This window comes from Hydra viridissima, unplaced genomic scaffold (assembly GCF_058129835.1).
Source record: "Hydra viridissima isolate aposymbiotic clone 2 unplaced genomic scaffold, HvirCarnegie_v1 scaffold_5, whole genome shotgun sequence".
Taxonomy (NCBI): domain Eukaryota; kingdom Metazoa; phylum Cnidaria; class Hydrozoa; order Anthoathecata; family Hydridae; genus Hydra; species Hydra viridissima.
In genome coordinates, this window is record NW_028324304.1 from 8,699,108 (window position 1) to 8,727,096 (window position 27,989).

The 27,989-nt window shown below is 28.1% G+C and overlaps 2 protein-coding genes across 2 annotated transcripts; both read right to left on the reverse strand.

Annotated features, from left to right (window-relative positions):
* Positions 1-404: 404 nt before the first annotated feature.
* Positions 405-27,925, reverse strand: LOC145188895 (disks large homolog 5-like). The gene is made up of 23 exons (XM_090087460.1): positions 27,796-27,925; positions 27,058-27,286; positions 22,715-24,027; positions 22,546-22,578; positions 22,087-22,211; positions 21,863-21,962; positions 21,705-21,777; positions 21,465-21,568; positions 16,712-17,838; positions 16,230-16,398; positions 6,381-6,489; positions 5,855-5,882; positions 4,812-5,021; positions 4,325-4,511; positions 3,542-3,644; positions 3,376-3,421; positions 2,963-3,139; positions 2,668-2,858; positions 1,900-2,043; positions 1,682-1,818; positions 1,410-1,519; positions 854-963; positions 405-705 (listed from the first exon to the last, which is right to left on the reverse strand). The coding sequence occupies exons 2-23, from the start codon at positions 27,251-27,253 to the stop codon at positions 599-601; spliced, it is 4,899 nt and encodes a 1,632-aa protein (XP_089943586.1). The 5' UTR covers positions 27,254-27,286; positions 27,796-27,925; the 3' UTR covers positions 405-598.
* LOC149888450 (uncharacterized) lies at positions 9,835-15,705 on the reverse strand. The gene is made up of 2 exons (XM_090087462.1): positions 12,115-15,705; positions 9,835-11,973 (listed from the first exon to the last, which is right to left on the reverse strand). The coding sequence occupies exons 1-2, from the start codon at positions 12,470-12,472 to the stop codon at positions 11,063-11,065; spliced, it is 1,269 nt and encodes a 422-aa protein (XP_089943588.1). The 5' UTR covers positions 12,473-15,705; the 3' UTR covers positions 9,835-11,062.
* Positions 27,926-27,989: the final 64 nt, after the last annotated feature.

A 27,989-nucleotide genomic window follows, 5' to 3' on the forward strand; every position in this document is an offset into this window, starting at 1 on the left:
AAAAGATTCTTAAAAAATATCAACAATACTTAAATTATAATAGGTTTAAAAAATTTATTTACATCTTTTCCAGCAATAAAATTTATGAAAATATTTTATCAACTTTTTAAATAAAAATCATTCATTTTCATTCAAAAAGAAAAATAATATACAAGTGAAAAAATTTTTTTTTCCCTTAATACTTTCCTTTTCTGAAAAAAAAAAAAAAAAAAAAAAAAAAAAATCTTAAAAAATCTTAAAAAATAAATATAAAAATTGATAAAATATAAAAAGTAAATAGTATCATAAAAATAAATCAATAAAAGATATGCATAAAATTAAATCAATAAATATAATAAATTACAATATTAATTTCCAAAAGCAAATAAATAAATGCCAGCCAGCATAAGAAAAAAGACCTGTGATAGAAATCACTTCATTTTAAATTGAATAAACACAAATTCTGTATTGTCTGTTGTTTGATGACTAACACCAGAACAATTGGAATAGATAGAACAATTGGAATAGATAGAACAATTGGAATAGATAGAACAATTGGAACGGATTTAGTTTTAACATAGATCCAATTATAGAAATGCAGCACCCACAAAAGAAAATATTAAGAATTTTCAACATCAATCCATAACACTCTTTGCTGCTGTTGCTCAATGCACTCTTTAATATCTTTGCAAATATTTGTTAAGCCAGAATTACAGTTTATGATTGCTGGGAGAAAAAAAGTCATAACAAAAATATAAGGAAATTTACAATTCAAACAAACTTCAGATAAAAATTTTTTGTTTTAACTTTAAATAAAAACTTTTTGAGGAAAAGTCAAAAAACTCTTAAAAAATATAATAATGTAAGAACTTACCAGTAAAGAACTTGCTGTAATCTCTCTCAATGTTGGCAAAATATTCAAACATATCCTTCACAGTTTTGCTTGGTATTTTATCTTTGATGTAATGGCCATCCTTCAATTCTCTAGATGAAAATGCATTTGAGTATGCTGTGACTAATTTACTTAAATTAATTTAAAAATAGTCCTTGAAGCAAACAGTTAAAACAAGTAAATAATAGTAAATAATCAAATTTAAAAAAACCAATAAACCTTCAATAAATTTTAAACCATATTTTTAAAATACTTTTGGAATATTATATTTTAGGTTTTTCCAGTATAAAAAGATTGATAAAAGTAAGACCTACATCATTTTAAATTAATAAATAGCAAGAAATTTTTAGCTTTCTACAAAAAATATACTTTAATTAAAAATTTATCAAATACAAATTCTTGCTTTATAACGGTGAGTTTTAAAATATTTTCATATATTCATATAAACTTCACATAATGAAAGTATCTTTCAGAAAATCAAACTTTTGCTCATAATAGCTAGTTGTTCAGTTATTTAACAAAAGATTTCAAAACTTACTTGATTTGTTTGGTAGACTTATACTTTACATAGATAATAATAGGATAAAGCTTTAATGGTGCCAGTTTATCAATACTTGAAGGATTTATATCAAGTAAACAATGCTTTGACTTAAAAATAAAAAGCCTAATTGAAAACTACTGAAATTAGAATAATTACAATACTCAACATAAATTAAACAATACATAAAATAAACAACAAAAAAAAGTTCATTAGCATAATAATCTAACTGGTAATAACATAATAATAATAAACGTATTAATGGTGCCTACCTTTCCAAAAACAACATCTTTGATTGATTGTGGAGTGATACATTCATACCGGTCATTTTTTCGAGACATCTTATAATCAATGTATCTACCATCACCAACACATCTGTCAATTGTATGTTTTGAAGAACTGCAAATTTCTAAAAGGAATTTTAAAAATGATTTTCAAAATTTCTCAAGTCTCTACAAAGATAACAATAAAAGTAAAAAAAAAAACAAACCAGGTAAACAACGGGAAAATAATGAGGCAGATTCCATAACAAGTTTATCACAAATTGGTTCTGCCATTGCACCAATAACAACAACAGGACGTGGAAAAGCAGAATCATAGCGTTTCACATTCTTATAAGCACCCAAATCAAGACCTGAAAAAGTAACCTAATTAAATACAAATAATCACAAACTTTTACTTGAACATTAAAATAAAAGCAATTTTCAATAATATGCACAAATATTATAAATGATTTCAAATAAACATATATTATGAACAGTGAAAGAAGAACTGAATAAAGAAGCAATTATTATTTATGTTTAATTCTATATGTTTAGTGTAAATATTGAATGGAAATATATAATTGAAACTATGTTGTACATAGGTCCAGTAGTCTTTATATACCCTTTAGAAAATTTCAAACTTTTATTCTTATTAAAAAATTTGATTAATAAACTTTAAAGTTATCAACCTCATTTTTTGTTCCGTTTTTTCACTGCTGAAATATTTCACCTCTCAAACACAATAAACATTTCACCTAAACTTCCCTGTTCACCCCCACCCCCTCAGCAGCCATGCCTATTATCTCAAACAATGCAAGAGATAAAATTTTTCTAACAACAAAATAAAGTGATAAAGAGTAAAAATATAACTAAAAAAAAAAAATGGAAAAAAATTATGAATGGTTAAATACTTGTAACTAGTATACTGCAAGTTTTTTCTTTTTAAGAATAAAAAATGTTATTAAAAAATGTAACAATTTTATTATAAATTTTACTTGGAAAAATAGGAAATGACAAGCTGGCAGCAGCATAATCACTTTCAGGTTTGGAATCACTACTTTCCCTAGAGTGGTTCACGGACTGTCCATGTGAACTTTTCTTACTTCGACGAAACAAACTTTTGCGATTTTTTATCTTATCATCACTATATGATGATGTGCGATGCAATAACAATTCTTGTTCAGCACTACATTAAAGTATAAATAAGATTTATATTTTCACTGTCTATAATGAAATAAAAACAATCAAAACATTTAAAAAGAAATTAACAAGATAATAAAAAGAAGATACTTTTCTGCACTTGGTATTTTTCCTTTAATTTCTTTATTGCCTTCACATTGGTCAAGAATCAATGTTGCATGCCAAACGCCAAGTTGTCCTTTGTACAGGGTTGAAGTCACTAACATAGTGTTTCCTTTCTTAAATGAAAGCTCCCCTTTTTGTGTTGCAACATGATCAAATAAAGCCCTAAAAGTATTTCATTTTTATATATATAAATAAACCAAGCATAAGTTTATACAAACAATTCATAATGTTAATATCTATTTTATTTTATCATAATGCATTCATAATTGTCATTATCAATATTTATTGTTATGTATTAATCAGTATATTAGTACATTTATACATTCAGTGATTTAATTTATAACTATATCTTAAAAAAACTTTTAAACTTGCTCATAATGGCCAACCTTGAAACTTACTGAATATAGAAATGATCTCCTGGTTCAGTTTGTGCTTTCAAATAGCCTGCATTAAAAGGAAATTATCAATCCATAAATATTTTTTATGTACTAATATTGAAATATGCGGCTTAATAAAAGAAAAATGTTATAAATATAATATGATGAATAGAAGATGAATTAACACCTGCTGAGTTTGACTGCACATAAAAATCAGCAACTTCAGTTGGTTTCAACAATTCCAATGTTGCTTCCTCTAGTGTGATTGTCAACATTGATTTCCCATTATACTGTATAAACAAATATAATATAAAAAGTCTATAACTGTAATGTTAAAAAAAAAACATTTTTATAATGTTTTTATATTTCTATAAAGAAAATTTTAACAGTTTTTTAGATGAATTATGTATATACACACACACACACACACACACACACACACACACATACACACACACACACACACACACACACACACACACACACACACACACACACAGATATATATATATATATATATATACAGTAACATGCAAAAGTTTATAAACAGATAAAACTTTCAAGTTTTTTCTTCATAACTTTTTATCTTTCACTAAAAATGAATGGAATTTTTAACAATTGTTCTTTTAAAGTATTTACATAATGTAATTCCGTACTACTGTTTATAAAGTATTATTTTGTATTTATAATTAGTTAGAAATAGGTAAAAAATAGTTGTTTTTATCTTATTTTGCAACAAAAAAATATTGTTTTCAAAATATCAACAGACAAATAAAAAATAAAAAAAAACATGAAAATTCTTCACAATTTTTTACAACACAAGAACATTTTAAAATGTTAAACTTTTTACTTCACAACTTGAATTTATTTTAAGTGAACGACTCTTTTTTTTTAATGTATTATTCAAATAATTTGATGATAAAAAAAATCTTACATAATCCTTATCACAAGAATAAGTTAAAAAATTAACCTCCAAGATCTGATCACCACATTTCAAACCAGGCTGCAAAAATGCTAAACTGTCAGCTTTAATTTCTGAAACAAAAATTCCAATAGTATTTCCACCAATAACTACTATACCCAGGGATGCAGTAGCAGGCTCTCGTACAATGTGAATAAGATGAGAATCTTCCACAACATCTTCTGCAATTGTGGAGCTGACAGAAAAATAAGAAAACTAACTTACAACAAAAAATAAGGAAAAATATTTTTTCTTAAAACATTTAAAAATATAATTTTATTGATGAATTTATTGATAAAATTTAAGCAAAAAACTTATCTGAAAAATTGTTAAAATTTTCTTAACAGAAATTTAATAACATTTTTAAAAATCTTTTATTTATCATTGTAGTTCATTGATTTAACTAAATTAAACAGAAATTAATTTTATATTTCATTCATAAAAAACTTTAATTTTGTTTAAGATTTAAAAAGATGAAAAAAATTCTTTCACTTACAATTTAAGGTTAGCTTCAGGAATTTTAGAGTGTTCAGAAGGTGAACTTGTGTTTGAACTTGTGTTTGGTGTTTTGTGTCTGTAAGAACTCGAATCTAAATGCTGGCTTTTGCGCAAAAAATGAGGTGCAGCTGAACTGGTTGAATATCCATGCCATAATAAGGCAGGTGACATAAGTGGTGAGGAAGAGTTGCTATGTATAGAGGGTGTGCTAGATGCAGAAGTTAAACAGTGATAAAAGAAACATAAAAATAACTTATTAAAAAAAGAAATTAATAATAACAACAAATTATGATATTTTTGTAAGTGGTAAGACTTTAATGTGTGTGCTATATTACATGCAGTTTCCTCTGAGCTAAGATAGATACAATCATAACTTAATAAGTATCAATTTTCTCTTTTTTACAAAAACTATATGAAATTTAAAAGATGAAATTTAGCTTAAATAACTTGGTATACCACAAAGGTTCATTTCCTTACATTCATATTTTAATATTAAACATGAGAGGACATTATGAGAAAGGTACAGTTTATAGATGGTTCATCAAGGCAGTGTATCTAAATTTGGAAAACATAAGAAAGGCTAAGTTATCCATCAAAAATGGTTCAATGGAAGGCAGTAGAAACATTTGGTATTAAAAAATTGACCCTGATGGATCATATAAAACACCAGGTAGGTAAGGTAGCATAAAAATTATGAAGAAGCAGGAGAAAGAATCAATAGCTCAACTATTGATATGCCCCAACTGGGGCTAACCATTTACAAACAGGGAGCTGAGAATGTGGCTAAAAATGTAAGCTAATGAAAATATGCTTGGATGTAGTCACCACCCCTAATGGGTAATTTCATCCCTAGGTTAGAGTAATTTTGAGAAATAGAAATTTTTTTTATTTCAAAATATTTCAGAAGGCTGGTTGGGTGCTACCCTACACTTATGAGTTATAAAATAATCAGACATTGTAACTAACGTAATTAACAAAAATTAGAATTTTTTGGATCGAGTTACTAGTTTACACTATTTAAACCTAAAAAAAGTTCCATACCTTTGCAGATTGTCTGCTTCTTGCATTCCTAAAAGAAATAGTATTTATGTACTTTTTGCATGTCTGACTTTTGTTATTCTGTTCAGTTTAATATGGCAGATTTTTATCTAAAAGCTATAATGTATTCTGTTTAACATAAAGAACTGAACAATGATCAGTACACAGATTTGGCAGCTATACTTATATTTGTAAATATTAATGTATTTACAAATGCTTTCTTGCTTTTTTTTTGCCACTTAATGTACCCTTCTCTCTTAATCATTTGCCCTTTAGCTATACTATGTGTAATACTATATGGCAATTTTAACACTCACAAAATTTGGCAATTTCTTTGATTCATAAGTTTTAACTGTAAAAGAATCAAATAAAGACAAAAGAAATTTTCACTTAAAAAAAATTTTTATTTAAATTTCTTTTAAAACAACAAAAAAAATTCTACTTAAGTTAACAATAAATTCAGAAAAATTTTTCATATCAGCTCACTTTAGATATTAATAAAGATACTCAAATGTTTAAAGCAACTTACTTTGAGGATTATACTGTACTCTGACAGTCACTGTGCTTTCAATAGCAGATTGTTTCAAAATCCACTCTGCCTGCTCATAAGAGGCCATCCGAAGGTTTATACCATTGTACTAAAATATTAATAAACATTTTGTAATTTATATGCTAAAATTAAAAATAAACAAAAATTGAATTGCAATATTTACTTTAATAGTTTTTAAAAGTCCCTTCCATTATGAAAATGCTCATGAACTTTTGTTTGATAATTAAGTGACAAAAAATTGAATAACTGTTACAAGAACATCAAAAAAATTCACAAGTATAATGAAGTTAAGAGTCTAAAATTACCAAAAAAGACTCTTAACTTCATTATACTTATAATTTTTTTTAAAAAAGGAATGTATGATTGCTTAATCAAACATTTTGTAATTGGACTAAATCACCAAATAGATTTAAAGCCGATTGAACATGGGGATATTCAGATAAATGTAAAAAAAAATATTAAAAGTTTTATTCATTTTTTGAAAAGATTGAAAAGACTAATGCATGAATGTCATATCATTTTCAGACCAGCCTTTTTAGCAAATGAATATTAGAATCTCTAGACCTGTTGATGGCCCAAACCAAATACATCAGAAAGGAGTACCTCAAGCATATGGTGTCTACAAGCAAGCTACATGGTTTTATCCAGTTGATTCCCAAGCAATTAACAAGCTTTTAAGAACTTACCAGTATTTGAATTAGTATTGAAAAGTAGTTGAAACACATTCCAAGAATATTTGATTCACATTTCCGTAATTGAAACTGCCAGTATACTACGTATTTTAAAGCATCTTACTTATACAAAACTTTAGAGGAAATAGGTATCTTTACTCCTACAGCTGAGACGATGGGAGATTTTGACTGCTGAAATAAGATTTTATTCTGTTTTAATTAGAATTCATGTCTTAATTTGTTAAGATTGAAACTCATGGGACTTCCTTAAATCAAGCCCAATTGGAAAACAATTTTGCATGTGTTCTTTACCATAAGGAAAATATTTAGGCAGACTCAAAGAATCAAGATTTTTTATTTCTTTTTTCTTTCTTTCTTGTCTATATACTATCAAATAACAAATTTAATTACATATTGATAACTGCATTACATAATTGCATTAAGAACAACCTGACAATGACATGGAGTCCAAAAGTTTAATGAGGACATTGTGTATGTGTAACTCATTTACAGATTTTTAGAGCATATAAAAAATCATTTTTTGTTTGATAGTTTTATTCCTTAAACTTGTCAATTTAATTTCATCTTAAAGATTTTAAGATAAGATTTTAAGTTTAATAAGATTAGGATCTGGTCTTTGTGATTGCCACTCCAAGACAGATATTCTTTGATTAGAACAGATAGATTAGTAAAAGAATTGATAATCATGCATTTTATTTTCGAATATTTTTTGACAAAGGGGATGCCACTTCTAACATTGAGAGCATTACAACCAATGAAGGCTTGCATGAAAAGCTACTTATGAAAGCAAATCCTGTTCTATTACCCGAATAGCTTCATAAAGGTAGTGTTTGTAAGTTGACCAGTACAGTTATACTTGTTAATTTTTTTTTTCCTATATGCAAGAAGTAGAAAGGTAAGAGAAGGTGTCAAAAATATTGTTTCTTTGTAATTCACAAGAATATTCATTCTACTCAAATGAAATAATTAGATTTTCTCTGATGAACAAATACACATCAAACAAGGCATATACTTTGCTATTAGAAAAGTTTCCACATCCTTCATTGTCTTATTTAAAATCAGTTTTAAAAGGTGGCATTGATCTGATATCTGGATATATACTTTAATCTGATATCTACTACTACTGGTGGAAAATGGTAGTGTTAGTGGTTACTGTGTTATTTCAATTGATGAAATGAATTTAAAAAAGGTTGTCCAATATCAAGGAGGAAGTTTGATTTGTTATAATGATAACGGTAATTTTTACTCTGGTATAGTTGTGTTTATGGTGTTTAGTGTAAAAGAATCACCCCCAATTGTTATTAGGGTTTGTCCAGGATTAAAAATTTCTGGTTTTTTGATTAGTTCAAATATAGAAAAAAAATTAAAAACTTTATAAATAGCATCTTTTAATGTGAGAGCTATAATTACTGAGAATCATGCAACAAATGTTTCAGTATTCAAGATTGTACATTGTAAATTTGGTGAACAAGATAGTGGGATATTTTTCACTTTTATGGGACATCTGGTTTATACCATGAATCCACCTCTGCTGTAGTTATCAGCTATTTTCCAAATGAAACTGCAGCTACTTGATTTTTAAAGCTTATTAATATTTGGTAGACTATTTCAAATTCAAAGGTAAAATTTAACACAAGTAATAGGATTGGTAATTTACCTTTTCCAGATGATAAAAAGCTATAGTTCTTTTGAGATTTTGCAGCATGGATCAATGAAAAGGAAAAAAATTAACATATCTAGTAAATATATTTTGTCTGTTCAAACATCTAGTGCATTAATTACATCACTGAAAGGTACTACAAGTCTGCTAGAAGATTCATTTTCAGAAGGATATAAGTATGTTTTCAAACTGATCCATTGGAAAGACATTTCAGTCAAATTATCATCAAATAATGATTTAGTTAGTCGCATGAAGCTCAAAGTTCTGGAAAGATTCTGTATGAAATCGTTATTTAAATTCCAAATCAATATTTGAAAAAGCAATCTGAAACCTGAAATAATAATAATTGACAGAAATGACCTTTGAATAAAATTCTTACAAAGTTGCATTAAATGTATTTGGTTACATCACAAAAAAGATAAATCTAACTGAGCTAACTGCCCGACATGATTAAGTTTCAATTAAATTTCAATATCTTGAATTTCTGTCACATGGTGGTTCAACAAAACCTGAAGCATTATGTTTTTAATGGATTCTTAATTTTGGACACTATAAAGATTATTAAGGTATTCCCAAAAGGAAAAAGTGACCCTTTTTAGCACTTGAAACATATCAAGCTTCTGATAATGGGTTTATGTGTATAGAACATGAGGAATGGTGAAGGAAATTGGTGAACACAATTGAAGACCGTTTTTTCAAAAGGGATATAAGTCACATTTTAAATATTTTGAAAAAACTAAAAAAAATTAATAATCTATTTAAACTTTCAACAAATGAAAATTTTTCTTTTTGTAAGCGGTAGTTTATTGTGATTTTCATAAAAATAATTTTACAATTAAAATTTTTCTTTTTTTGAAGTATACTTATAACGGGTTAAAATGTAAGAAGTTTTTCAAAAAGGGCATAAGTCCACATTTTTTTAGAGAAAAATAAGTATTTGTGACAAAATTATGTTTTAAATTGTTTGCGAATTAAGTTTATTTGGATGGACTTACAAATTTGTAACGTAAGTTCTTAAAACACACCTAATATTTTGACCACCTCATCCCTTGTTACATGATAAGTAAGACCCTCTCTGTGATTTTTCTTTTTTTGTAAAAATTTAAAATTCATACGTACGCTGTTTAAAAAATAAAAAACTGTTGTTTTATGCCAGAAATATGTTTAATGGAGATTTGAAAAGCGAAAATATTTTAAACGTTTTTCGATGGTTTTCAGCCATACCAGTTCAAAGCATGCTGCAGATCAGTTTTTTTATTTTCATAAAAATACTAAATTGAGTTAATCAAACATTGGTTAAAGAATTTTTAAGGAATTCAAGATGCCTATGATATAATTAAATTGTTTAATTAAACATTTTTGTTTTAATTCAAAATTTTACCAATAATTACCATCTGAATTAATTTACTGATACTCCCTTCAGCAGAGACGTCATTAGTACCCCTTTTAGCAGAGACGTCATTAATGTATGAACCCTTAATGTTTGGGACAAAAAATTATTTGAATGGATTTAATATTATATTCTTTTAGTACATATTTTTAGACAATCTCATTTTAAGACAACAATAGAGAACATTTTATAATACAAAAAAACAAAACAAAAGTTTAGTAAAATTATTTTATTAAGTTTAAACAAACGGTTCATTTTCATCAAACTCATCAACATCATTCTGCATTACTCCCTCAATACCATCAAGAATACAGGCATAGAAGTCCTTTGCATCATATGGTACCTCAAAGAAAGCCATTAACTTTTTTACATCTGCTTTCTTTTCCTTTTTGACTTTGTTTTCTAATGGTCTTGGTATTGCTTCAGTCATTTTTGCAAATAACTGTCCTTTTTTTAATAAAGAACTAACTAGACAAGGCTCTGCAGAATATGCACTTTGCACTTCGATTTTCTTTTGAGAGTAAATTATAATTTTCTGATCTCTCATTGGAAATGGCTTTTTTTTTTTAAGAATCTGTTTAACCATTTTTTGGTAATCTTTAAGAAACCAATCTTCTCCTAGTTTTTGCACTGCTCCATGCTCTGAAAATATTTTGTAATATTCCAGAGGAGAAAGAATGGTTTCTTTTTTGCGTACCACTTTTTCTATACGCCCAAAAACTCGATCAGGAGGTAAAAAACTATGACCCCTGATTGGAAAAAAATGTTTAACAGCATTAAACATAACACTCGTTTCCACAAAATTTTTCAAACAACACAAAACAACAAAGTTTTTGTTCTGTGATGAACAAGCATCAGAAAATAAATGTAGATCTAATTTCACTTTAGCTCCTCTTTCTGTAATTAAATCTTTTTCCAACTAAGACAAATAGTGAACCAGGGCTGAAGAAACTTCATTAGATCCTCTACCACTCTGAGTTTCCAACCAGGTATAAATAAAAATGTTATCTTTGTTTTGTACTATTTGATCATGTCGAACAAATGTTAAATTATAGAGCCAAATTTGTCGAGCATAAAATACTTCACTAACACTTAATTTAGGAAGTGGTTGGTTTTGTTGCATGTCAAAGCACACTTTAATGACATTTTCATTTTTCTCTTTCATAAGAGAGTAGAATTTTTTTGCTCTTAATTTGTGCAGACGATATTTAGCAAACTCTTCTCCCTTTAACTTTGTATCAAATGTTTTTCTTATCAACTTCTTTTGTGCTTCACAAAAAGAACAGATATCTGTTCTTGGGTTTCCAAATCCAACATTAAACTTTGTGTAAAAAATGTTTTTAAATTTAGAAAGTGATGAAATACCCATATTTTCTTGGTTTCTATGAAGTTTCCAGTTTCTCCATAACTTTACAACATTTAATTCAGGTGAAAGGTACACTCTAACACTTTTCCCTCTCCCATAGTGTGAAACACAACCTTTATATTGACTTATAAAATTCACTATTGAATTGGTGATTTCTTTATCACCTATCGTTTGTCTAAATCCTCCGCGTTTTTCAGGTCTCAGACACCCATTTCTAGAGTAATATTTTATAAGATTATGCAATCTTTTTATTCCAACACATGTTATGGAAAGAAATGTTTTTTTACAAACTGGAACTGTTTTACAACTTCTGTCAGCAATACTGTAGTTTATTGAATGTTTTCTCAAACAAAAATATTCATTCCTTGGCCTGTGTCTTTTAACTTGAGTTAATTTAACAAACTTCAGAAGAAAATTATCCTGTTTAACTTTTAATTCTTCATTGTACAGCTTCTGGAAAAAACCTAAAAAAAATTTTGGTATGTCAATATTGATATAATAAAGAATTATTTGTATTTTAAATTCATAGTATAGATTGAAACTCATAGCTAACTATAATAATTCTGAACTAACAAAAGTGGCTAGTGTAATACAACTGAGCTCACCAACAATATCCAGGTTGCCAAGATTGCCTGCTTTACATCTTTTGTTGTTGTGCCTACAAGCTATGACAGGTAATTTTCCAAGAGATGAATATCTCTGGCGTTTTTTCTCTCCTGTTTTGCTTATTTTCGATCTTTTCCGACCATGTCCAGGGGTTAGAGAGTAAGAAAATATTTCCAGTTCTGAATCTATTATTTTAGATACCATTTTTAGATAAAATTTGTTACGGAAGTTGCTACTGCGCAAGCGTGAACTTAAGTTTTTGCTATACTTTTTTCTAATGCTGGGACTTATGCCCTTTTGAAAAAACTTGGTGATTTTAATATTGAAAGTAAAGTGGATAAATAATTTTCTATCCATGTTATTATAGTTAGATTTGTTCCATTTACACTATAGAATCCAAAAGTAAAAAAAACTCGATTTCAGCAAAAATGGACTTATATCCCTTTTGAAAAAACGCTCTTCAATTGTTAGCAACATATATTAATCTGTTACAATGAGTAACAGATTAAAAATGGAAAGATCAGAAAAAATTAATTTGCTGCTTTTAAAGTTTCACAAACCATGAAAGATAAACAAATAAACATATAACAACATAGTATATATACTGTTTCTTTGAGAAACTAAGGAATATTAACTTTTGATGATATATTTTTTTGTGATAGAAATTTATTGCTTCTTTATCAGTACATTTATGTTGCTGCACATTTTAAAAAATTTGCATCATTTATGTAGCTGCACATTTTTATAAAGAAATTTGGATCATAGTTTTACAAAAACATTCATGTGAATGTTAGTTTTTCAAATAACTTAAAGATGAAAAGATTTTGTGGAGCAATGAATGATAATGACTGATATAGCTAGCTCACTTGGCTTGATGTGACCATTATTTATCAATAGCTAACTGTCTTAATATTTTTATGTTAAGAATTTGATATACATTTATAATGAGTAATTAGATAAATTAAGTATACGAATTGCAATAAAGTTTTTAGCAGATATACTTTATTTTCTAAAACACCATATTTTCATTACTTAAAGAAAGTCATGGAAAAGGAAATTCCTAAAGCTATTAAAGTTTTTTTACTTTTTTTTCAAAAAACTGTTTGGAAAAAGAACTATTCCTCTCTATATTAGGGTATCAATAAGAACAAAGCAGTTTTACACCAATGTTTTGTTCTTATTGACATAAAACTGGAATTTTCGCTTTTAAATTCCTTCATCATTAGATGTAGTTTAGTGACATGTGGATTGTATTTTTTCCTTGAAGTACTATAAAAAAACTAATAGAGTAATTACTTTAATGGCAGACCAACCTCTATGATAAATTGTTTGGTTGCTTACTTATTTGTGTGAATCTGAATCAGTAATATCATTTGGACTTTGTCAAGCATATTTTGTCTGGATTTAAGTAAACTTCTTGTGATATTTTTGTAATTTGAGTGCAAGTCCAACTTTTAAAACAGAACTCATCAAGGTAAGTTTATTGTTTGTAGAAAATTTTGATACACCAAATAGTATGTAAACAACATTAGCTGTAAGAAATTTGAGTTGTTTGAGATAAGCTGTAAGAAATCTAAAAGCCTTGATATTTCAGTTTTAATGTGCACTAATTATATACACCATAAATTAATTAAATAAGTTAATGAAATAACAAACAGTAAATTATCAACTGTCACCTTAGTGAGTAAACTTTAAATAAAGAGTCAATTAGAAACACTTATTTTAAAGTTGAATCAGTGATGATCAACTCACTGAACTAAATTTTAGTCATAGAAGAAATGCTGAAATTTCTCAGAAAGCAGCTATTGATACTCTGCCTGAGAAACAACCTTAAAGAGTTTTTTTAATTCATAACATATTTTGTCACTGTGCAAGCAGCTGGAGCCAACCACAGAGCCAGGTTGATGGTGAAACTTGAAAACTTGGAATTATTACACCAACTGGTCCAGTATATGACAATTAATGAAGCAGTTACCATAGCAGCACTGAAGACTTTCATCATCTGTGGTATCACAGTGAAACCATGATCATATCAGCCTTCTTTGATGACAAAGTACCACAAAACATCCTCCAACAGCAACCTTTGCAGTGGCAACAAAGTTTTGATATACTTTTGAAGTGGGTGTCAGATAAAGTTGCTGGAAGTTGTGAACAATGCTGTTAATTGTAATATAATGTTGATAAAATTAATTAGTAATGTTAATGACCTGGAGAAACAGAAATAGTTTACTACAGCTAGTCAAGAACCGCTGATGTGAATAACCAGACCATAAGAAGTCTACACTTGCTGGCTGCTCTCCTAACTGTTGAAGTTATCAAGAACAGAAGTTAAAACTGGTATAATACACTTTCTTATTTTTATAATATGTTTGTATACTACTATACTGTGCAATAAGCTACACTTTTAGCTTAACAATTATTTTTGATAACTATGACATGTTTTGGTTGAAAAAAACAAAATAGTTCTCAAAAAATGAGAATTGCAGATATTAAAGATTTGACAAAAAGACAATTGAAAATGAAGGTAAGATATTTAATAACAATAGACAATTATGAGATTGAGACCAATGAGACTTATATAATGATTTAGATTTATAGGATATTTTTCCAATGGTTTAGACCAATTAGATACTTTTGTACGATTAGTAGAAATACTTTTTTTAGGTCTACTCAAAAAGACTGTGCTCTAGGTTTGTCTCAATAATGGTTGATTATATTATTCTTTCAAAAATCATTTGTTTTTGTGATTTTTAATACTTAAATTTTAAGACAAAATACCTGAAAATGTCATGTAAGGACAAGCTTTAAATTTTAATTTGATACCAAATTACTTACTGCAAAACACTAGTATTACAAAATAAAAACTTTATTGATTAATTATACCACATAACTGACACCTTACAACATGTACAGCTAAAACACGAAGTAGTTTCCTGAATACTGTAAATAATATCTTAAGCAGAATGAATCCCTAAGTTTAGGAGATTTTACTGAAAAATTTTAATGGTGTCCAGGATGAGATTCAAAAATACAATTGAAGCAAAAGTCTAAGTTCTTTATCCAACTGTGCTTTGCTTTAATGAGGAAGCATTCATCAAACAAAAAATCTTTTTTTTACCTCTCAGAAGACATTCATCATGACACAGAGTTTGTCTGCAAAATTCAAGATTGCTATAGATATATTAAAGACAATCTACTTAATGTATTAAGTGTTAAGTACTTTTTGGATGGTTGAGCAGCACAAATTTAAAAATTTCAAAAAAACTTTAATATTTGCCATCATAAGAAAGGTTTTGATGTAAATGCTGAATGGGTGTTTTGTGATGGTATTAGTGAGAATGTTACATAGTTAGTCTCTCAAAGAAATCTAAAATAAGTAACTACTGCACAGATTTTGAACAGTATCGTAAAGTACTCCTTTTACACACCCAAGATAAATGGAATCTATTTTCAGTCATTTTCAAAAATGGAAATTCACCATACTAAAACACAATTAGTAAATAGATATTTGCTTGTAAGAGCAGTTCATGAGACTGGAAGTCAGAGAAAACAGGAAGTGGTTTAAAAAAAATCCATTGAAAAAAAAAAAAAAAAAATTGGAATTGATACACTTACTGAAATATTCCTAAAACCAAAAATATTAGTTGGATTACAGTTATTATAGATTTTGGTAAGACTTTGGATAACACAGGAAATAGCTTAAAATTGTCAGATTCATGGATCTCCATGAACCAACTAAAAACTTCTTCTGGACAAACAGATATGATGAGTGTTAGAGAGATAAAAAATGTATACAAACAATAGTATACAAGTAAACTTTTTTTCCAGATTTTTGGGTATCCATTTTAACTTTAAAAACTTTGTTTTTACAACACTATTAGGAAACTCAACATTTTCTAATAATGTTGTAAAAGCAAAGCATTTCTTAAGTTCTTTGAGCAAAAATAAAATGTGGCTAACTTATGGAATATTCCACAAACCATTTGATAAATTTAAGCCTATATATATATTGTAAGGATATAATATTTAGATATGAGATGTAAAACTTAACAGAATTTAGTAATCTAGACATAAAAACTAATTAATAACATGCCTCTAATAATTATTAACATACCTCCAATAATTGATCTCCATATTTCAAGCCAACTCTTGATGCAATAGACTCTTTATTCAGACCAGTTACAAAAATTCCATTATCTTTCCCTTGTGCAATTGTTATGCCAAGTGGGTATTGACCTTTTTCTATAACTATTAGGCGAGGCTCTTCATCTCCGCTATCATCACTAAAATATATCAAATATAACTTTTGAATTCAAGTTCTCAATTAGACACATTGAAAGAACAGATATCAAATTTACCTAATAGTTGTTTTTTATATTACAATTTACCACCACTTATTTGCCACCACTACTAATGACATTTCACAGTTTCTACTGCTTTGCTAAGCCTAAATCCATTTATCAAATAAGGATTACCTTATATCAGAGAGGTATCATTTTCCTACCAATCAGAAAATGTTTGGTGGCAATGTCAATAACAAGTGTGATGTAAAAAAATAAAATTAAGATAATATTTATTAGTTTATACTAATCAAACCTGTGAGATTTAATGCACTGTGAGGCTTTTTGATTTTTGGATTCTAATGAGTTTATTTGAGAAAATTCTTGCAAATTCTCATGTGTTTCTTCATGCACAGATTCAATATTGCCCAAATTAGATGATACTGCTTTATCAGAAAAGTCTGAAGAATTTAAAGATCCATGTGAGCTTCCAGATTTATAACCGCCAGCCTTAAAACTATTATTTTGTAGAAGATCTAACCGCACATATTTTCCAGGAAAGGTTCCGAACTGTTGGTCAGGTTTCATAATAGGCTGAACATTTTTAATTTTTTTTTTTAAAATATTGCTTTGACCTTCAAAAACTTCACTTATTGCTCTTCGTGATCGATTTTGCATGGGGTTATCTTGGTAAGCTGGCCATAATGTACCTCTAAATGGTGGCCTGCCCTTCTGCTGAATATTTAATGACTTAGATCCAGAAGTATTGGACAATATCATTGAGGTGGGTCTAAAATGTTTAGTAGGTATGGTTAATGATTCAGAATTCATACTTGATCTAGGAGAAAAAGCTAATGGATCAGCTCTATTTATGTTAAGAGGAGATGATGGAGTCATACGACTAAAATCAAAGGAATGTCGACTACTACTGCTTGCACTGCTTACTTTGGATCCTTGTGCAGATTTTGGTCTACGTAACGAAACATAGGTTGTTTCAACTGTGGATGGTATAGATGCTTGATAATTTGCTGGTGCAGCATCTTGATGTTTTGATACTGAACTCATGAAATATGAATTTCTCTGATTAGATATCACCTTAACATCAATATTTGGTTTTGCAATTTGTTTTTTATCAAATCCATTTTTATCTCGATTGCTTTCTGGGCACATGATGGATAATATTTTATCTATTTCTTCTTCCAGTGAGGGAGATGGACTAGCATTATTTCGAAGGCGGATTGAATTTGCAAGCCTAGGATTTTTTGCTGAAACAGAAGCCAATGGAAGAGTAGTAGTACCCTTATCATCATCATTGAAAATTTGACTTCTTTGTGATGAATTAATACTTACACTTGGTTTCAAAACTGTTAAGCTTAAATTACTGGTTTTTAAAAGAGACATTGCTTCATCATGTGGCACATTTTCCATAGAACAACCATTCACCTAAAATATTTTTCTTTATCAAAAATTTGATTGAAAATAAAAATCAATAGCTAATGATATTTTACTGAAAGAATATTAAAATACCTAAGTTGAATTTATATGAAAGAATATTGTAACTCTTTTAAAAACAAATGCATTTTTTAAATGCATAAAAAAAATGGCACACAAAACAAATTCTTGAAAAAATTAAAAAACTCTTAACATAGTATTCTGAAACAGGCAAAACTTGTAACAAATAATTTTGTAAAAATTTGTAAAAAATAATATTCTAAATATTTCTAACAAATAACACAAGATAATAAAATAATACAAGAGCAGTTTTACTACTCTAAAATAAAAACATTAAAAAAAAGTGTAGAATTATGTCATTGAGTAATTCTAGGTTTACCTGAGCAAACAATTGTCAATTGGTACCCAATAAGCCCATTAAAGAACCTAGACTGGATCACAAGTCCTTTTTTTTTAATATGAAAAATTATAGTAAAGATAAATAATGTATTTTAAAAAAAGTTAAAAAAGCTTTTTTACTTAATCATTATAGTACTTAAATTTTTGTTTCAAAAAATTTTTTATACCAACTTTTTTTTAAAAGTCATAACTTTAAGCCACATGATACTTAACTATATTTCAGCAAGTAAACCTGAGAGAAACATTTAAAATTTCAAATGATTTTTTTAATAAGCAAGATGATCCTCCTTCAAGGTATTTAAAAAAAATTCTATAAAACAAAGTCAGAAAACTTATCTTAAAACTTTTTGTCTGTGAAAAAAATTGATCATTTTTAGAGAAAGATCAAGGCTTTAAAAAGTTGTTGCACCCACCGCATAATAAAATTGTTCTTACAAATATTTATGTATTTTTGACCCAAAAAATGCCACACAAACAGTTATTAATTGTAGAAGAAAGAGCAGAAAAACTTGCCAAGCTTTCATAAAATTAAAAGATGAATATCTAACCTTTCAAATAATAAAGAAATAATAAATAAAAATAAAAGTGTCACCCTTATTTTTAAGTCAGTTAAATGAAACTACAACTGTGATAATTATCTCAACTTTGAGTATTCTGTTGCTACATACAGTAGCAAAAGTTTATAATGTAAAATAATACTAAAAATGAATGAAATTTTTAATATCTATTCCTATAACGTGACTATATAGTATGATTTATTGAAAAAAATGATAACTTGTAATGGAAGGAAGAAATTCAAATTTTACTGAAAACATAACCATGCAAAAGTTTATAAACAATTACATACCCCTTAAGAAAATTAAAATTTCATTAAGAAAAATGTATTTATGTTAAAATTAATTTATTGGATATATTTAACTTAACTTGAATTTAAAAAATAATAAGAAAACCAAAGTAATCGTCAAGAGAAAAGAAAAACTTAATACGTGCTGTAGAGAAGAATGTTCCTTATGAGCAAATTTCTGAGCTGGTGACTAAATCAACAATTAGCGTGCAAGTTAAGAGATATAGAAACCAAAAGATAACTACAGAACATCAAGACAGATCTTTGGTAAGAAAATCAAGACAAGATCCCTGCAAAAGTGCTGTCAAATTAAATAGCGTTCTGAGCAATAAATATGTTGTCAAGTACAGCGTAGTTGTTAAAAACGTTGTCTGTGCCAGCATAATTTGTTTGGTCATCGTCCTGCCAAGAAATCATTGTTATTAAATAATTGCTCAGCTCAAATGAAATTTGCAAAAGATCATATGAATTGGACTTCAAAAGAATGGTCAAAAGTCTTATTCAGTAACAAATCAAAGTTTTGTATGGTTGGTAGCAATGGCATCAAGTACATGAGATGTCTGAAAGATGAAAGACTTGCTCCTAAGTATCAAATACCAACAATTAAACTGGTGGGGCAAATAATGGTTTGGGATCTTTCAGTTGTGATTCTAATGGTCCACCTCATTGCATTGATTACATTTAGATATAATCAATGCGATGAAGTGGATCAATAGAATCAAGACTGAAGGTAAATCGATGCATTGATTATATATAAATCGATGCATTGATTATATATATAAATATATTCAAATCAATGCATCAATTATATTTAGATATAATCAAGAATGTTATGCTGCCACATGGAAAAGAAAAAATGCCTCATAGTTGGATTTTCCAGCAAGACAACGATCTAAAACACCGTGCAAATTCTCTCATCAATTCGAAAAAAATTCTTATTTCAGACTGACATTCTTAAAACCCAGATTTAAATCCAAAAGAACATCTTTGGGAATATTTCGATCATCAATTGAAAGGCAAAAAACCAACCAATAAAAATGATTTATTCCAGGTCCTTTGGGATTGTTGGACAAATATCCCCATAGATGTTCTTATCAACTTAGTTGACTCTGTACTTTGTTGTTGTTAAGCAATATCTAGAGGCTATCCAACAAAATGATATGATGAAATATTGCAGAGGAATTAGAAATAGTACTTTTTTTTAAAAATTTTTTTCATTTGTTTATAAACTTTTGGACGATTATGTTTTCAATAAAATTTGAATTTCTCCTTTCCATTACAAGCTATCATTTTTTTTGAGTAATTTACAGTATGTAATCACATTATAGGAACAATTGTTGAAAATTTCATTTATTTTCACTGAAAAGTCAAAAAGTTATGATAAAAAAACTTGAAAAATTTAGCTGTTTATAAACTTTTGCATGCTACTGTATATGAAATTGAATTTAAAGAAGAATTACAAAACAAAACTACAATAAAAGATTCTGATGTATTGGAGATAACACAATTCTTTATTATTTAGTTTGAATCACTACAGATAGTGCTCCAGCTATTCTGGGGTGCAAATCTACAAATTAAAATAAAAGATTGTGCAACATAACTTTTTTCTAAAATATTTTATGCATGGGCATTAAAATGAAAAAATTAGGTTATTTTTCAGATTTTTTTGAAAATAGAAAATTTACATAAGATTTATGACAATACAAGACAGCTTTTAAAACTTGCAATGATTAAAGCATTCAACAAAACAAATTTTTGATTTACACAGTTTTGAGTTGGTTACCTGTTGGTAAATGTTTAGAAAGTCTTTGAATTTAGAAAAAAAAAATTTAATTACTAAATGTTTTGATATGAGAATATTTTGCTGCTATAAATAGGCCACATTAACATATTCAGTTTGTAATCAATATATTAGTGAATAAAAAAGGTTTGTAAAAAAAAAAAACTTTTTTTTCACACTGATATATTGATGCCATTTATTGAAAAGTTTAAGCTGTACAATATTGATACAGAAAAAACAAAATTTCTGTTTTATTGAGAGTTTGAAAGCTATTTAACAAATCCTTAAACATAAAACAAAAAAAAATTATATACAATTACAATTTTAATAAATAAATTTCAAATATATTTTTGAAATTCAACTATTTTCTGTGGTAAATTATGAAGGAGATATCTGTTACCTCACTTGGATTTGATTCCAGAAGATACTCCAGAAGAATTTTGTAGAGTTTTAATTCAAAAGATATCTTTAAACAAATTTCAATAGCTTTTTTAAATATTTTCTGAATTTGTTTCACTATTATTTTTCACTATTATCACTTTATTATTTCCTTATTTTATTTTTAAAAAAGAAAACTGAAAAAAAAAATCTTACAAATAGTATTTTGTCCCCAATGGAAAGTGTTTCCTCTTTTGCTGCAGCACTTCCAGGTTCTATTCGCTTTATATGGAGACCACTGTCAATGCTTAGTCCAATATCTGTATGTAAGAAAAACTTTTTTTTTTAAACAATTTGTTTTACACTCTTCTATTTTTAATAAAATACTAAAAAATTTAACTAAAAACCTTTGATGAAATGTTAAAAAAAATTAATTAAGTTTGACTCCAATCTTACTTTCATCTTTACTTTTTAGTTCCACCCTATGAAGTGGTGTCCTTACACCTACTCTAGTGTGCCTCAATATGGTCTACAATAATAATAATATTAATTAAAAAAAAATTGTGCATCATTACTAAAACAGAAAATCTAAAGTTTATCTTAAAATAACTTACTATTGTAAGCTTGTTATTTCCATGAATAGCATCATAAGCTGTCTGGTATTCAACATTTGTCATGTCCTTGTTATTGACGCTGAGTATACAGTCATTTACTCTTAAAAAACATAACTACAAAAAATTAATATCAAACATATTAACAATAATTATAAAAATCATTACAATTATTGTTTGTGTTTATTTAGAAAACTGTAAGAAACTTTAAAAGAAAAAAAATTTACTTCAATTTTTTTGCTGCAGAAGTTCCTTGTTGAACTGCAACAATAAATATGGAAGCATCATGGGGAGTTAATGGTGCATCACACCCTCCTCCAATATTAAAACCAAAAGTTCCACTTTCCATGTTCTACAAGTAAAAAATTAAATGTAACAACAGGAACCTGTGTGTTTGTGCATGTGTCACTGAAGCTGGTTTAGAGAATGAATAACTATTAATACTTATTAATACTGGGTTAGTTTTATAGTTCAAGAAATGCAACTAAAATTTTATTAAGCAACAGATATAAGCAATAGATATAGTATATGTAATAGATATAGTATATGCAATAGATATAAATATATGCAATAACATAAATTTTAATAGATATAAATATATGCCAAAACAAAAAATCTAATTCTTAAAAATATCATTCTTAAAGACAAATTCTTTAGAAAGGTATTTAAGACATAAACTACATTACCCTTTCAAGATTAACAGTTTCAATATGATATGACTAAAGTAAAAAAAATTATGAGAATTAGCAACAATAAATTTATACTTAAAAGCAATGTACATAGATTGAAGTTTAAAACTAAAACTTGGATCCATGCAAAGTAATAGGCTTTGAATATAAACTAGAACTTTCTTACCAATGAGTCAGCATCAATAGCAGAATCTTGACTTGATTGCAAATGAATTGAGTTTAGATCAGTAGCAACTGCTGTTCTAAGCTGCAGTTGTTGAATTACAGAAGCAAAACGCTTTTTATTTAGTTCATATTCAGATTTACACTCCTTCAATTCCTCCTGAAGTAATTCATTCTCCTGCATACATTGTTTATATCTTTCTTTATATTCTTCTAGCTCACGCACAACTTTATCTCGCACACTAAAAGCCCAATCTCGACGAGTCATTGAAACTTCAGCTATGTTCCACGCTTTAGTCAACTCACTAGAAAGTTCATCAAACGGTTTTTTCAAGCTCTCAGTTTCTCCTTTGCCTTGCTCAATTTGTGTGAGAATATTTTTTACTTCAAAGCATTCTTTAAGAATTCTATCTCGATGAATAATAGCTTCACCACGTTCTTTCTGAGCAGCATTTCGCTCTTGCTTAAGCATTTCATAATCTTGTTGCTGTTCTTCAAGTTGCTTTACTGACTGCTCTTTTTCCTTAAGTGCAGTTTGTAAGCGCACACGCAAATCATGCACTTCTTTAAAAGCTTGATCTCTATCTGCCAGCACAGCAATAATTTCATGACGAAGGCCTTCTTTTTCAAGGAATACTTTTTCTTTATCATCAATGAGTTTCTTTGCTTCTTCTTTTGTTATTCCTAAATCATGTTGCAACTTCTCAATTTCTTGGTGCACAGTGTCTCGCTCACTCATCACAAGTTTGTATTCATGTAGAGCAGAATTGCGTTCTTCACGTAGCTTAATTATATCTTTACTCATTTGTAATTTTACTCTAATAGCCTGCTCAAGTTCTTGAACTGCTGCAACCCATTGTTGTTTATGCTGTAAAGCATCATGCATTGCATCATCACGATCTCGTAAAGCCTTCTCATAACCACATATTGCAGCAGCACATTGCTGTTTTAATGCATTTCGCTCAAGAACCAATGAATCACAGTCAGCTTTTAGTAACTCATATTGTTGCTTTTGCTTTAAATTGTCTTCCTCTAATTGTTTACATTTATTGAGTAAAAAATCATTGTTTTCACGAAGATCATCAAAGTTGCACTTCAAGTTCTGATTTTCTTTTTGAAGACCATCACATACAGCTAATGCATTATCATTAACTGAATCTTTTTTTAGTTTACTTGATTCTAACTTTTCTTGCTCCCTAAGTAAAACAATCTCCTCATAATCCTGCTTTAATTTATTACGATCTGCACTTATTTGTTCATACTTGATTGAAAGAGCTTGAAATTCTTTACTAGAAACTTCTAGATTATTGATCATAACTACAAAAAAATAAACAAACTAGAAATAATACTAATTACAAAGTAGAAAACCAAGAGAATCGTTTATGAATTTAGCTTTAGCTTTAGTTTTATAGTATCACATTAGTTTGCGTAGTTAAGAAGACAGTTACTAATTTGGTAAAGCAGGCTGATGGTAGAGCTCACTAGTGCATTAGAAAACAGATTGCTTGATGCAAATATATGATTTATCGTTGGGAATTTTACTGGAATTTCAGATTACCGGTTTTTGGTAAATTTTGATCTCATTACCTGTAATAACTGATTTTTACTGATATTTAAAAAAAATTTTATTACATGGAAAAAATGTCTTCCCTTAATGATGATCTAGTGCAAATACCTTTGTGTTTCTTGGTTACAAAATTTTGAGTTAAATGTATTAAATAAATTAAAGATTAATTTATCAAATCATTAACTAATGAATAAATAATTACTAAACTTAAACCTTTTACAACATTTATATTTATTTGAAATATGAGTATTCTACATTTATTAACAATCTTGTATGTTAAAATGTTTTTGGCTGAACAATCTTTAATTCAATAACAAAGAAATATGTTGACCAAAAAGTCCTCAGTTTGGGATGACTTTACAAAATATGATCAAGAATCTGCCATGTGTATTTTATATAAAAAAGTTGTTAAATGTGCTGGAGGATCAACTTTTGGGCTCAGGGCTCATTTAAAATCTCAACATGACAAAATGAAAGGTATTGAAGAAAAAAATACATTACTACCTGTAAAAAGACAAAGAGAAATGACAGAATTTGCAGAAAGATAAACTATGGCATCAATGTATGCCAGGATTCAGTTGATGGCTTCAGTTGATGGCTTCAGCATTCATACAATGGCTAACTCTCATTTCATTAGAAAACCATTCATTAATCTACACCTTAATCCACTAAAGGATCACAAAATAATTTTAAAATATGTTGGTGATTTTGCAAGGGAAATAAAAAAAAAGAAGTAGCTCACAATTTAGATAGAAACACATCAGCTTTACTGCTGATGAATATACGAGTGTGAATAATCAAAGGGTACTAAATGTCAATGCCCATGAAGGGAAATCTTACAATTTAGGGTTGATCAAAGTAGATGGTAGCCTTCCATCAGAAGAGGCTAAAAAGTTACTTTCATGAAACCTAGATGAACTTAGTCTAAATTGCAAACAAGTGGCTTGTCTCAAAACAGATGGGGTATCTGTTAGGATCAAACTTGGGAGGAAGTTCCCACCAATTGTGTTTGGCACATAGATTGCATTTGGCATTTACTGATGTGTTTTACATGAAACTTGTAGAAATAGGAGAAAAAGAGAGCAAGGGCATGGAGGTAGAAGTGGATATGGATTTAGAGGAAGAAGAAGAATACGATGTGGATTTAAATGTACCTTTTGTCCTAGAAAAGACTGAATTGAACCCTAGAAATTTGGCTCCAGATATTCAAGTTCTTATATCCAAAGTCAGATATATTGTGAGAAAATTTAGAAAATCACCTGAAAAAAACAATTTTCGTCAAGAAAATATTCAAAAGAAATATGGCAAAAAACTCTCTCTTCTTATAGATGTGAAAACAAGATGGAATAGAATAATTATCATGATTAGGAGATTTCTCCAGGTTTTGGAAATTGTTCAGGTTGTTTTTAAAGAGATTGGAATAGACTTTGAGTTTATTAGAGATGAAATTGATCTTTTGAACAATATAGTTTTGCTTGTTAAGCCATTAAAAATTACCTTGAAAAAAATTTGTAGCAGAGAAGCTACTTTGCTTACTGCACATGGAGCTTTCATTATCAAAAAGTTAGAAGATAATAACTCCTATCTTGCAGGAAGCATGAAAGAAACTTTATTAAAAGATATAGAGAAAGACAACAGAGCAATTTGCTTGCTTTATTAAGATATTTGAAATCACCCAACTCAGTAGGAAAAACAGATAATTTCTATCAGTTCCTTCAAAGCCTACTAGGGTGAAAATCACTAAAGAAATACTACATCATATTCGCAGCACTAAAGAAGATAAAAATAGTACCACTGACTTAGAGCTTTCTCACAACAATTCATCAAATCCTGAAAGTCAACTGAAGCTGTCACTTGAAAAAGAAATAGAACAGACTGTGAGTCAGTCTCTTGCAGGAAAGGATTACAGTGATAAAGAATTCAAGTAATTGTCCAAAAAATTCCAACCTGTATGAAAGTAATAGGGAAAGAACAAAAAATTTAAAGACTTTACTGTCGCCACTTGAAACAATTCCTCCAACTTCTGTTGAAAGTAAAAGAGCATTTAGTGCTGCAGGTTGCTTTGCTACAAAGAGAAGGTCACATTCGAGTGCTAAATTCCTTAGTAGTCTTTGCTTTCTGAAAGGTTATTTCATTATGAATAAATAAAGAGATGAAAAATAAACATCTTTTTTAAAAATAGTTTAATTGACATTTCTTTTATTTAATTTCTTAGACAGTAAAAACTGGTAATTATGTAAAAAACTGGTAAATTTCTACTGGAGAAAAAAGTACACTTTACCAGTAAATTACCAGTTCCCAACTATGATATGATTGTTAAAGGTATAAAAAAGAGCATTAAAAAACACCTTGTATAAATGTGGTGATGCAAACTTAGAATTTCTCCAAGTTCCCTAAAAAGGGCAACTTGACATAACGCACTCAAACAAAAGTTTACACACACAGATATATATATATATATATATATATATATATATATATATATATATATATATATATATATATATATATATATATATCCTTCAATTATTACAACTTAGCCTTTATTACAACTTAGCAACCATGTAAACCAGGATTGTGGTGAAGAACATAGTACATCATGCATCTAATTTTTCAAGAATGAGCACTGTTACCATACTGATAACAGTGCTCATTCATGTAAAAATTAGATGCGTAATATACTATGTTCCTGACCACAATGCTGAAATTTATACTAAAAAATATCAAAACAATAGCTTTTATCAAATTATTTTCTAAATTTGTATTGTTTTAGATATTACCCTTGTGTTGCTTCCTAAAATACTCAGCTTCCTGTGCAGCCATCTCACATTGGTTCATTATCTCTGCATGCCGACATCTCAATATTTCTAATTCACTCATTGCACTTAAACACTGATTTCGCAAACGTGCATAGTCATTTTGCTGATGTTGCAATTCAACATCACCTTTAGCAGATGTGTAAGTAGAAACTGACATTTTTTGTCAACATGGATCAGTATAAGCTTAATACTAAAATTAAATAATAAAACTAATATATATTAGTACATACATACATACATACATATATACATACATACATACATACATACATACATACATACATACATACATACATACATACATACATACATACATACATACATACATACATACATACATACATACATACATAATGCGTACACACACAACATAAGTTAAATTTTTATGAATATATTATAAAAATGTAATACGAAATATACATATATAGTTTAATTGTCGTTACAAAGCTCCTGTTTTTTATTTAGGATAGCAACAAATAACTGATTTTTACAGAACTTGTCTATTGATTTATACTTTTATCAAACTTAACTTAATTATGAGATTAGATTAGAAATTATTTGCATGAGTAAAAATATATCAATAGAAAGATAATATAAATGCATATAGTTCCTTAATATTTGTGCAGACAGTACTTTAACTAAATTGATATGGTGGGCGTTCAAATATATAACTAATTTTAAAATTTACTAAGTAATTACCAGTTGTATATAAGAAAATTGAAGACAATCTATTTCAGTTGACATCGAACTTTCAAATTTTTAATTTTCAATAAATTAGTGCATATTACGGTAATACTGCAGTTAAGCGGCGTAAAATAATTTTTAATTTTCGCTTGATTAAACTCTGCGATGGTGAAAATGAAAAAAAAATTAATCTGTAAGTGACGTTGCGA